General features: G+C 47.5%; 1 protein-coding gene across 1 annotated transcript; it reads left to right on the top strand.

Annotated features, from left to right (window-relative positions):
• Window positions 1-12460: 12460 nt before the first annotated feature.
• On the top strand, window positions 12461-12643 carry ctxnd1 (cortexin domain containing 1; the record flags this gene model as incomplete). Its single annotated transcript, XM_079998289.1, has 1 exon — window positions 12461-12643. One exon carries the CDS (start codon window positions 12461-12463, stop codon window positions 12641-12643), a length of 183 nt encoding a protein of 60 aa, XP_079854415.1.

Below are 12643 nucleotides of genomic sequence, written 5' to 3'. Positions count from 1 at the left end.
TTAATGAAGTCAAATGTAGTTAAATTGAGTTTAATGCAGTTGAATGTGGTTTAATGTAGTTGAATGTGGTTTAATGCAGTTGAATGTGGTTTAATGTAGTTTAATGTAGTTGTATGTGATTTAATGAAGTCAAATGTAGTTTAAGGTCGTTTAACGTGATTTAATGTAGTTTAATGTGGTCTAATGTAGTTTAATGTGGTTTAATGTGGTTTAATGTAGTTGAATGCAGTTGTATGTGATTTAATGAAGTCAAATGTAGTTTAATTGAGTTTAATGCAGTTGAATGTGGTTTAATGTAGTTGAATGTGGTTTAATGCAGTTGAATGTGGTTTAATGTAGTTTAATGTGTTTAATGTAGTTCAATGTAATTTAATGTAGTTTAACGTAGTTTTAGTAGTTTAATATAGTTGAATGTATTTTAATGTCAATTAAGGCAGTTTAATGTAGTTCAAGGTCATTTAAGGCAGTTTAATGTAGTTTAATGTAGTTTAATTTAGTTTACTGTTGTTTAATGTAGTTTAATGTTGTTTAATGTAGTTCAAGGTCATTTAAGGCAGTTTAATGTAGTTTAATGTAGTTTAATTTTGTTTACTGTTGTTTAATGTAGTTTAATGTTGTTTAATGTAGTTTAAAGTCATTTCAAATAGTTGAATGTAGTTTAAGGTAGTTTAAGGTCATTTAAAGTAGTTTAAGGTAGTATTAAAAGTACTTTTTCCTGAACTCTGAATTGAAAAGTGATTGTGTTGCCCCGATATTTAAATATTAAAATATGGATATGTTTGAATATGAATGTTTTTCAAAATGATTATTACATTACATTGATCAGACGCTTTTATCCAAAGCCACTTACAATTGTTCAATCACTGACGGACGCAGCCATCAGGAGCAATGAGGGGTTAAGTGTCTTGCTCAAGGACACTACAGCATGCTAGCAGGAGGAGCCTGGGATCCAACCAGCAACCTTTAGATCACTAGACCACCAGCTCTACCTCCTGAGCTACCGTCCCCATTATGTAATATTATTATTTGTATTTTATTAAAACAGCAGTGACTCAAAGTGTTTGACAAAGTACTTTCTGACTCAAGTTATTTGGACAAACACTACTTCTACATCATCCTCTCTCGACCCACCCCTCTAACTCCACCCTTCTCTCCTGTGTTACTCCCTCATCCCTCCACCTACCCCTTCCAACTCCACCCATCCCTCCGTTTACTCCATCATCCATCCACCCATCCCTTCTGTGTTACTCCGCCCATTCCTCCCACATTCCTCCACCCACCCCTTTAACTCCATCATCCCTCCTGTGTTACTCCAACATCCCTCCACCCACCCCCCGAACTCCCCCATCCCTCCTGTGTTACTCCCTCATCCCTCCACCTACCCCTTCCAACTCCACCCATCCCTCCATTTACTCCATCATCCATCCACCCATCCCTTCTGTGTTACTCCGCCCATTCCTCCCACATTCCTCCACCCACCCCTTTAACTCCAACATCCCTCCACCCACCCCCGAACTCCCCCATCCCTCCTGTGTTACTCCATCATTCCTCCACCCATCCCTACTGTGTTACTCCATCATCCCTCCACCCACACCTCCATCTCCATCCATCCCTCCTGTGTTACTCCATAATCCCTCCACCCATCCCTCCAATTGCACCTATCCCTCCTGTTTTACTCCATCATCCATCCACCCACCCCTTTATTCATCTGTCCACCCATCCCACCTCTTTCTCCATCTCCATCCAAGCCCTCCACTGCCCACACCCATCCTTCCACCACCACCTATCCTTCCTGTGTTACTCCATCCACCCACAGATCCACCTTAACAGTCAAAACAGCAAAACATCTCCTCTGTGTTAAAACAGTGAAACTTGATCTACTTTCTAATTTAATATGAATCATCATAATATCTATATTAATATGACTCTGTCATCGCACATATTCTATATGATTCCATTCCTCTATATTGTCACATTATTCATCTATGATTATAACAATTCATTCTACAAGACCAGTGTGACTGGGACACTGAGTTTTAGGGGAAAGTGTTTCATTATACACACACACTACTTAGTCCTCTGTGTGTGTGTGCGTGGGTCCACGTGTGTGTGTGTGCGTGGGTGCATGTGTGTATGTGTGTGTGTATGTGTGCATGTGTGTATGTGTGTGTGTGTGGGTGCGTGTCAGAATGTAGTAGTGACTCCATTCCCTCACACTCCTTTTTTCTTTCCATACCTCTTTGCATCTCTATCTCTTCACCCATGATTCTCGATGCCTCCACCTTCTGTCTAAGCCCCTTCTCCACCCTCTCTCACCTCCTTCCTCCTTCCCTCTATCCACCACCCCCCTCTCTCCCTCTCCCTCCCACTTTCTCCCCCTCACACACTCTCTCGCTTCACCACCCTCCCTTTCTCCCACTTCTCTCTCTCTCTCCCTCCCTCTCTCTCCCTCCCTCCCCCTCTCACAGTCCCTCAGTGCAGGGAGCATCTGTTCCTCCAGCAGCAGCAGAATGTGAGGAGAGCAGGTAACACAACCTTTTCTGTTTCTACTCATTCTCTCTCCATCCATTCATGTGCATCTACTGCAACGGGAGAGGGGGAGTCTGGGGGAGTCAGAGGAAGTCGAGGGGAGTCGTGAGTCTGACCGTGCATGGCTGCAGGGTGCAGGAATTAGATCTGGAACTATAGGTTTGTGTGTTGGACAGTAACATGGTGCATTTACTGCACCAACTTTAGGAGTGTGTGTGTGTGGGTGTGTGTGTGTGCACATTTTTCCGCCAGATCACTCTTTTCAAGTTGTTCTCTTAACTTTAAAGTCAATCCGTCACCATAGGTAACGCAGCGCTCGTGCGCAGATTAAACTGATCTTCTGCTGTAATTCCTGTTTGGACTTTTCCTGATCAATACGTTTGATCACCAAACAGCACAGGGACCTGCTCATTGTGGTCTCTTCAAATTCCCCTGATCCTGGAACGTTTTTGGCTCTTTGATTGGAGTCGTCTCGGGTCCCAGATGAAGCTGCGAAGGGAAAATTTGAATCCATCGGTTTCTTCACTGCAGCGTCAGTCATTCGGGAGGAGGTAGAACGGACCTGAACCTCCACAGGAACCCAGTGAGTTGAGGACGTAGTTCACTGAAGGTGGAGACAGAGGGGGTGGGGTCAGAGATAGCAGTGGTCACTCTGGCCTTTTGTTGTTTTGGGAATGAAAGAGCTCATTCCAGGCAGGAAGTGGAGAGTCGTTTCCACTCCAGAAGGACGCTCCTCTTGTCGTTTTGAGGTGAGGATCAGTGTCACTTCTTCACGGTTGGTGCAGCGCTGGCATTTCATCTTCACACTCCTCTGAACAGAAGAAAGGTCCAACCATCTCCCATGATGCACTCTGTCTGCTCCTCACCGCAATGAGAAGTGACAACCTTTCTGCTATGCCAGATTGAGGATGGAGGAATGAGGATGAAGGGATGAGGACGGGGATGGAGGAATGAGCATGGAGAGATGAGAATTAATTCAAATGCCTGTCTGTCTGTCTGGACTGAAGTGGGTCAGTGGGTCGTGGGAGTTCTATTTAAGGAGGAATTAACTGATGAAACATTTCAGGTTATGTGGTGAAAGTTTGAGTGACAGATGTGACGCAGGAGGTGGAGGAGCTGGAAGAGGTGGAGGAGGAAGGATGAAACAGCAGATAGCGTCGCTGTCGTCTCCTTATTGATCGTCAGATATCAAACTGATCATTCCAGTGAATCATGCTTAAGGTTTGCACGGTGTAAAAATCCAGCGCCGTTCATCCCTGCTGGGATTCACATCGACAGCTTCCTGTCTCACTGCTGGGGGGGAGGGCACAGTGTCTCCATCACAATCAATGACCAATCAGGTAGTGATTGTGAAAAGTACCAATGTGCATTCTGCGACTCGATCCAAGTAATTTAACTGATAGACGATTGTGGAGAAGCTTTTAGGTGTCTCTCCAAAACCTTGACAGTTTTACAGGTTGTGATTTCATGGTTTCACCTTGTTCCTTCTCTGAGCTGTGGTGCTGTGAGTCCAAACTGTACAACCCCCCCAATAACTTATTGAATTCTCCTCTCTGACGTCGCTGTTTGGTGCCAGATGCTGCTGATGTAAAAAAAATATGGCTGTAACGTTCACTTCTACTGGCCAGTTTGAACCCAAAGCACAACAATGAGAAGCTGGAAGGAGAGTTCTGTTTACTGAAGTCAACAGGGGAGGTCAAAGCCAGGAGATCAGTCACCCAGGCAAACAAATACGACAAGGGACAGGCAGCGAATCCAAGGTCTAGAAAGCAGTCAAGCAGGGTCAAAAACAGGCATCTCAGGAGAAAGTAGGACAACAGGAGAGTTGGTGACATGGCAAAATAACAAAACCCAGATGAAATTAACAAATAGTTAGGGGAATTTGTGACAGACCCCCCTCTGAGGATGGCTCCTGATGTTCCACCAGGCTGGTCAGGATGGCCAGTAATGAGGGACAGATCCAGGAGCACTCCTCTGGATCATAGCCCTCCCGGTCCACCAGGTACTGAAACCCCTGCCACGTGGCCAGGACTTGAGGCAACTGACCGTGCAGGCAGGTGCCCCGTCGATGAGTCAGGGGGTGGTGGGGGTCGGGAGGAGGGCTGCAGCGGACTCTCATTGACCGGTTTTAACTTGGAGATATGGAAAATAGAATGAATCCAGCTGCAGGGTTGATGACCCTCAAGATGGGGAAAGGACCAATGAACCATGGAGTCAACTTCCTGGACTCCACTCAGAGGGGAGGATCTCAGCACAGACAGCCAGATGTGCTATCCGGGGGTGTAGCGTTGTCGGTTGGCGGACCCTTGGTAACGGTCAGAGTAGCGTAGGAGGGTGGAGCGGTCCTGCAGCCAAGTGCACCGACACCCACTGATGAATACCTGTACTGGGGGGACGCTGGCCTAATGTTCCTGTTCGGAGAACAGTGGTGGTTGGTTACCTAGGGGAATTGGAAGGGAGAGAGACCGGTGGCTGAACTGGGCAGGGTGTTATGGGCTTATTCTATCCAGAGAACTTGTTTGGACCACGATGCAGGGTTACAAGGGGCGAGAGAGCACAAAGCCGTTTCTATCTCCTGGTTCATGCTCTCTGCCTGACCATTGGATCGGGGGTGGAATCCTGGTGACACGCTGACATTGGCCCCCAGAAGGCTGCAAAACTCAGAAAAAAACCGAGAGATAAACTGTGGCTGCTGGTGAAAGGTCACTGGGGAGGCCATACAGGTGGAACAGTGAAAGGTGAGGGTTTCAATGTGATTACCTGCCCACTTGGAGAGCAGTCGATCAATGGGCAACCCGGCAAAGGAGACGAATGTTGTGTGCAGTGGCATGGATGGGCTTCACCAGAGCCTCTCGTCCAATCCCAAGCTGAGAAGCAAGAGTCATGTCCAACAGGTTGGCGTCTGTACCACAGTCAATGACGAACCTGACTGTATGGGTCTCTCTAGAACAGTGAAGTTAAACATGAAGCAAAGGATTAGAGGGCTTTTCAAAGTTCATGGTTAGGCTCATGAGCCATGTCGTTTACCAGATAGGAAGAGGCAAAATGGCCATCCTGGCCGCAGTACAGTACAGGCACTGTCGTTCCGCTGTGGAGAGATGGGTCCGGCCAAGTTGCATGGGCTCTGGGAAGTCACTGGTTCTGCCAGAGACCGGTTCAGAAAAGGACCCTGGAGGATGGGATGATTGGTGAAGCGGAGCCTGCGGAACAGCTGACCATCATTATTCAGTCCTGAATAATGATGGCATGCTTGGTGAAACACATATGACAATCTGGCGGCAAACAAAGGGAAAGGGGACTGGTATAAATGCTGAGGGACTAATGAGGGAACGGGCTGCAGGTGAGGAGATGGGCAGGGAAACCAGGTGAAGGGAATGAGTGACTGCACGGCAAGAGGGAGTGACAGGATCTGGAATGACAGGAGAGTTAGTAACACGGCAAAATAACAAAAGCCCAGATGCAATTACTGTAACTAATAGTTAGGGGAATTTGTGACACTGGCAGAATGCATGTGGCCATCATCTAAAAATGTCCGGAGATAAAAGAAGCAACAGAGGCTGAACCATGGAACCTCGAATAGATAAACAACAAAGGTGTGTATACACACACACGTGTGCACACGCACGCGCACACACACAGACACACACACACACACACACACACACAATGTGTGTGTGGGTTACACCTCACTTTCCCCTCTTGCTTTTGCGCCTCCTTTTCCCCTTGTTTACTCCATTTCTATCATCTATCCATATCTGTCTCTCTATCTGTCACTGTCCCCCCTGTCTCTCTCCCTCGCTCCCACAAGCTCTATTTCCAGGCTGGCATGACCCACCAGGCAGGGAGGTTTCCAGCTGACGGGGTCAGTTAGCAGAACACTCCGAGACGCTGCTCCCCCGGCAGGTATAAACTGGGACACTGTTCCAATTTGGTTCAGCCTGAGGGTGACGTGTGTCCCCGGTGGAGGCAGGGCAGAGGTTCTGACCCGCATGGCCGTTTGAGGCCAAGTTCATTCCCGTCACACATCAAGATAAACGTTCCTGCACGACAGATATGTTAGCTGTGGAATCAGAACCATTAGCATCCGTCCTGTTTGCCTGTGGTAGACAGGCTACAGGGCAGGCTTTGTTAACACTGCAGCCTTACCCATCTCACCCGTCTCTCCTCCACCCTGCCGTTTGGTCGCCCCTTTGTTACTAGTTTTGCTCTGATTTGGATAAAGATAGGGATATGCATGAACAAGGACTAGGAGAAACCATCAATCCTCCCAACGTTGGCGCTGTGTAAATATATGGGACACGGTTTCCGGCTCCCCACAAAAAGGACAGCGCTCCCCCACTGATGGGTCCAGGCATGCTCTTTATCTCTTTGTGGCTTTAATCCCATGCACAACCCTTTTAATGAAGGTCTCCCACCTGTTTCTGAATGGCCCTCTTGTACAGGGACCACCAGCTACCTTCCATGGAAGAACATGACCACAAAATCACAAAATACCCCTGACGAGGGTGGAGTCTGTAGGATGAGCAGCTTACTCTGCTCCTCCTCCTAGTGTTACACAGACACCAAGATCTTCAACTTTTGAAAGAAAGCCAGTGAAGATGCAAATCTCCACAGAACTTCTACTTGGGTAGTCCATCTCATGGACGGTCAGCAGCCTTCAAGTCGTCTAGCACCTGATGATTAAGGTGCACAGACCTGACACCAGCCACAACAGCCCCCTGCTCTGCTGACAGCCACAGACAGATGGTCACAACCCCTTCTCAGCTGGCATACTTTGGTTATCCCAGCTTCCACTAACCTTGAACTTGTGAAACAGAGCTCAAACCCTCAATCGGAAGAGCTGCATTGAAAAACCGACGCCCAGAGTCTTGGATGTCTATCGCTTCCTTAGAGGGGGAAAAGCTGCCTCGCGTGCAATGCAGTCACATAAAGGCTCACACCATTCAGTGAAATCAGAGAAAGGTTTCCGTCCAAACCCAGAAACCAACTGTGCCAGACGCCACCCAAAGGGGCGTTCTCAGGGCCTTCCGGCACAGAGACACAGACGACGGGGGGTTGTTAACACCAGTTTATTGTAGAGAGCAGGCTAGGTGGAATTAGCCTGGAGCAGATTGAACATGTCATGACAGGACTCCTATCCTGAGTGAGTGTGTGGACGGAGTTTTACCTGCTGCTTGTTAGCCCAACCAATGAGCATCAGGTGTGGCTGCTCAAACCAACCCATCCACACACCACACCAGCTTTCTACAGGAGAGCGAAGCCAACCTCCACCCAACAGCTGGTCTCCACCAGCGGTGACCCGAATGAAAGTAAGTTAACAAGATCTATCTGAATGTCCTCTGTTGTGTCTCTTGGTGGGTCATGGCGTAGAGTGGAAGCCATTGATGACATAGATATGATAACCAGGGTAGCAACTGTTCCCATTTCAATCAAATGGGCACATTGTTTCCTTTAGACCTTCCCATTTATTTTTCTTGAACTCACAGCTCCAAGTATTTCAACCCATTTCAGCTCTATTCAACATGGCCTGGGAGGAGGTGGAACCAGTCCCCTCAGTCCAACCCCAACTGAGCCTCACTGAGGATGCTTCTCACAGAGCTTCAAGCTCTTTTCTAAAGCCTGAACATCCCGTGTCTGGTGGATTACTGGTGACAAGTCACCTGCAAACAGGGACAACTCAAAGAGCTCTTCCCCCACAATGCTCCAAACCGACACCCTCAAGAGACAAAGTAAAGGTTTCAGAGTTCCAGAAAGTAAAGTCCACCCGACGAAAGGCTGCATATCACTCATTGATTATTAACATCTAAAATCAGCCTTGACTGCTCCAGCAAACAAAGGAACGACTTAGTTCTTTCAGTTCTACCTTTTCTACTTTCTGATTTCTAAATGGGAGAGGGCGATAGAGAGACAATAAAAGAGGGGGGACAGTCTTTGCCCCTGGAGGGCAAAGTAAACACAGTATATTGGTGGTGGTGGGGGTACTGTCCTCCCTCCATCTGCTTCCATTGTAGAGACTCAGTGAATGCAGCAGATGTCAGTCCTCCTACCTTCCTACTTCCTGGACTGCATTCCCACTTCCTGTGTCAGACTCCTCCCATTCTCTCCTCTCCACCTCTCTCCTCCCCTCATTCACTCTTTCATTGCTGAACTCTGTCGCTCTGTTCTTTCTTCCCCCGTCATAAAGGCTGCCAGATGGACTGTGATGAATGGGGGCATAGGCCAGAACACAACACACACACACACACACACACACACAGCAGATTACCACCAGCAAGACCCCACAACCAGATCTGAGGACTTTAAAAGTCCAGGTTTTCCTTTACAGGAAGAAAATACTTTGACATTGAGGGTCAACAAACATGCCTTATATCTGTATATCTAGAGAGAAGTTTGTTCATTTTCCATTGACTTCCCTCCAGTCTGAGTATTTCTGGATCGAGCATCTAGTGGCAATTTAAAGCAGGGCTCCAACTCCTTTGGAATCTCCATCACCCTGACCTGCGGGTCTGGAGGTGGAAGGAACCTGGAGAACCCAGAGGAACCCAGATCCTCCACACAGACCTTGTGCTGCAAGCTAACAGCACTGCCCACTTCGCCACCGCGACGGCCCAAGTCCTCGTACCCGTCGCTCTGCTTCAATATCGGGAACGAGTCTGTTTTCCTGGAATTTGTCTTATGATTAAATTTCATGGAAATAGTTTTCAACCAATTAAGCTTTAACCCAAGTCAGCCTTTATTTCCTGCTACCTTCGCTGCTCCCGCCTTCCTCTTCCAATGAGGAGCCCTTATCTGTGTGTGTGTGTGTGTGTGTGTGTGTGTGTGTGTGTGTGTGTGTGTGTGTGTGTGTGTGTGTGTGTGTGTGTGTGTGTGTGTGTGTGTGTGTGTGTGTGTGTGTGTGTGTGTGTTAAAGCAAACTGTTAATCACTCCAGCCAATTATATGGAGGCTGTTCGGGGGGTGTCACAATATATTACAGCTTAAACGATAACACATAGCCGAGCCATTTATCTCCCTTCGCAGGAGTCGGCCTCCTCCATTCCTCCCTATCTCTCCCTGTCTCCCTCCATCTCTCGCTCTCACTCTGAGGACTCCGTCTCTCCTCGCTGCCCTTGTGGCAGATTCTCATGCGCTGCACGCTCGCGCACAGGGATTGTAACGCAGGGCGGAGCGCTGAGGCCTGTCAAGCCAAACACAACAGTTTAAAAGCTCTGTAACATGACACTGTTTACATGTAGATTCTATTTCTTTCTGGCTTCAGGCATTTCATGATTTCTTCTGTACTTGACTGAATGGACTCATTTATTTTTATTTGTAATAGTCTTATATTTATTCTTTTTTTTATGAATATCGGACATGAAAGGTGATAATTAGTTGACAGATTTTTTTTTTTTTGTACTTTTTTCAAAAATTAAAAGATTCAAAATAATTTTCCTAGAAGGACATGCAGGCATTTAAATTAAATGTTTTAAACTTTTGAGGAAACATCCTCAAAGTTACATGAATTAATAGATGAATGTAAATTCGTTTTTTCAAATTTATTAACAAGAATCCTATTTAATACGCTTAAGAATCGAGTCTCTTTAATGCAATATCAGGGATTAATTTTTGTTGAATATATTTAACACTTCTTCAGAATACCCAATGACCTGAGTACACCCTGTTCACACCCATTCATCAGTTTAATTACAACTCAATATACGGGCCCGTACCATTGATCACAAGGCGCCGTTAGAGCCACTCGTTAGAGTCGTGCAGTCACTTGGTTTTAACGCATCCCGTTTTTTTCTGAATAAAAATAAGAGTAGCGACAAAAAATAAATCTTAAACATTGGATTACATCTGAGAAGAGCATCATTTACAAACTCCGTCAGTGACGCTGAGAATAGAAGGTGTGTTTGTTTACTTCACCCCTAGGGGGCGCTTTATGAATGACTGACTTCATCATCACTTTGTGACGCCTCCTTTTGAGGCCACAAACCAGTGTATCCACCTGGATCCGAGACTGCAGCCGAGACTCCGGGCGTCGGCTGTAATTCTGTCATTAAATTGCTAATGGGGAGCAGGCAGGGTCCCGCTGTGGAGTCCCAGAGAGGATGGAGGGATGGAGGGATGGAGGGATGAAGAAAAGATCAGAGTCAAAGGCTTCTGATTATTTCAGTGTGAATGTAAAGACGACAACGGAGTGATGGCTTCACATCCCTGGAGGCTGTAGAGAGAGAGAACAGAGGGAGAGAGAGATGAAACAGAGGGAGAGAGAGAGAGAACAGAAAGAGGCTCTTCTGTTAAAGCTGATTATTCTCTCATTTCCCTGGGTCGTCACCTCGTTCTCCTCCATCACCTGGAGCTCCAGAGTGAGGGGTGGGGTGGGGTGCAGCGGGGTGGACTCTAATGCTCAGAGCTGAGAGGGAGAGAGTCTGGAAGGAGTCTGCTGGAAGTTTAGATTCAGTTCTTTTCTCACCTGGAAAAGATTCCTTTGGGTGGAGTCCATCACAAATGCAGTGTTTCCCGCTGCTTAGTCACAAGGTTCCATCCAGTAAAACCTACGTCCTGTGCACAGCCTGGTCCCATCAGAGACACAGCCTCCACCCTCACTGTCCTCCACTCCTCCACCTCAACTCCTCCTCAGGCCAACGACTCTGTTCTCACAGCCTCAGACACACACACTACCCACAAAAAGTTCGGGATATTTGTCTTTCGAGTGAAATTTATGGAAAATGTAAAAAGTTGACGCTACAGTGATAAGATATGATGAAAGTAGAGCATTTAAGTAGAAGATACAATGGTGATTTCCTCATCTCAAACTATGTATTAAAACAAAAGCCAACAACAGTGGCCACGCACACACACACACACACACACACACACACACACATACACATACTTCACACACACACACACACACACACACACACACACACACACACACACACACACACACACACACACACGTGCCCACACACACACACACACACAAACACATACTTCACACACACACAAACACACACGCGCCCACACACACGCCCATACACACACACACATGCACGCCCACACATGCACGCCCACACACACACACACACACACACACTTCACACACACTTCACACACGCGCCCACACACACACACACACACACGGCCACACACACGCACGCCCACACACACACACACACACATATGCACGCCCACACACACACACACACACATATGCACGCCCACACACACACACACACACACACACATGCATGCCCACACACACATACTCTGACATCCGCACACACATACACACGTGTGTGGACATGCATGTAAAAGTGTGACGTGTGTTGTGGTGCAGCGCTTGGTGGAGGATGAAGGTTTAGAAAAGGTGAAGTATGCACTGTATGAATAAAGCTCATTGATAACATCCTGTTTATCAAGCTTAGTAAGACCTCCATGATTCAGTCCTCTGCTCTGTCTCCTCTGTCCTATCACTCCATCTACCTCTCCATCCATCCATCCATCCTTCTCTCAATTCATCCATCCAATCAATGCACTAACCAACCTCAATCATCCCTCATTCAACCCATCCCTCATCCCTCCCTCCTTCCCCTAATCCCTCCATCCTTCCCCTAATCCTTCCCTCCTTCCCTAAATTCTTCCCTTAATCGCTCTATCCTTCCCTAAAGCCTTCCATCCTTCCCTTAATCCATCCATCCTTCCCTAAATCCTTCCATCCTTCCCTTAATCCTTCCATCCTTCCCTTAATCCATCCATCCTTCCCTAAATCCTTCCATCCTTACCTTAATCCCTCCATCCTTCCCTAAATCCCTCCATCCACCCATACCATTAATCCATACATGAAACGGTCAATCCATCCCTCCATCCATCCAAACCTGTCCCCTCTCCAGCTGTAGGATCTTCAGGATGGTCCCTCTTTGTGGCGGCCCCCTGCAGCAGCCATGGAGGTGGAGGGCACCGCGGACCCGGCCTTCGTGGACGTGGACCAGGGTCTGACGCTGGCCTGCGTCGCCTTCCTCTGCCTGCTGCTGGTTGCCATGATCATACGATGCGCCAAGGTGATCGTGGACCCCTACAGCGCCATCCCCACCTCCACCTGGGAGGAGCAGCACCTGGACGACTGA

This window comes from Zeus faber, assembly GCF_960531495.2.
Source record: "Zeus faber genome assembly, chromosome: 3".
In the NCBI taxonomy this organism is placed as follows: Eukaryota; Metazoa; Chordata; class Actinopteri; order Zeiformes; family Zeidae; genus Zeus; species Zeus faber.
Note: the sequence above shows the minus strand (reverse complement) of the source record. Positions and strands in the feature narration are given on the sequence as shown.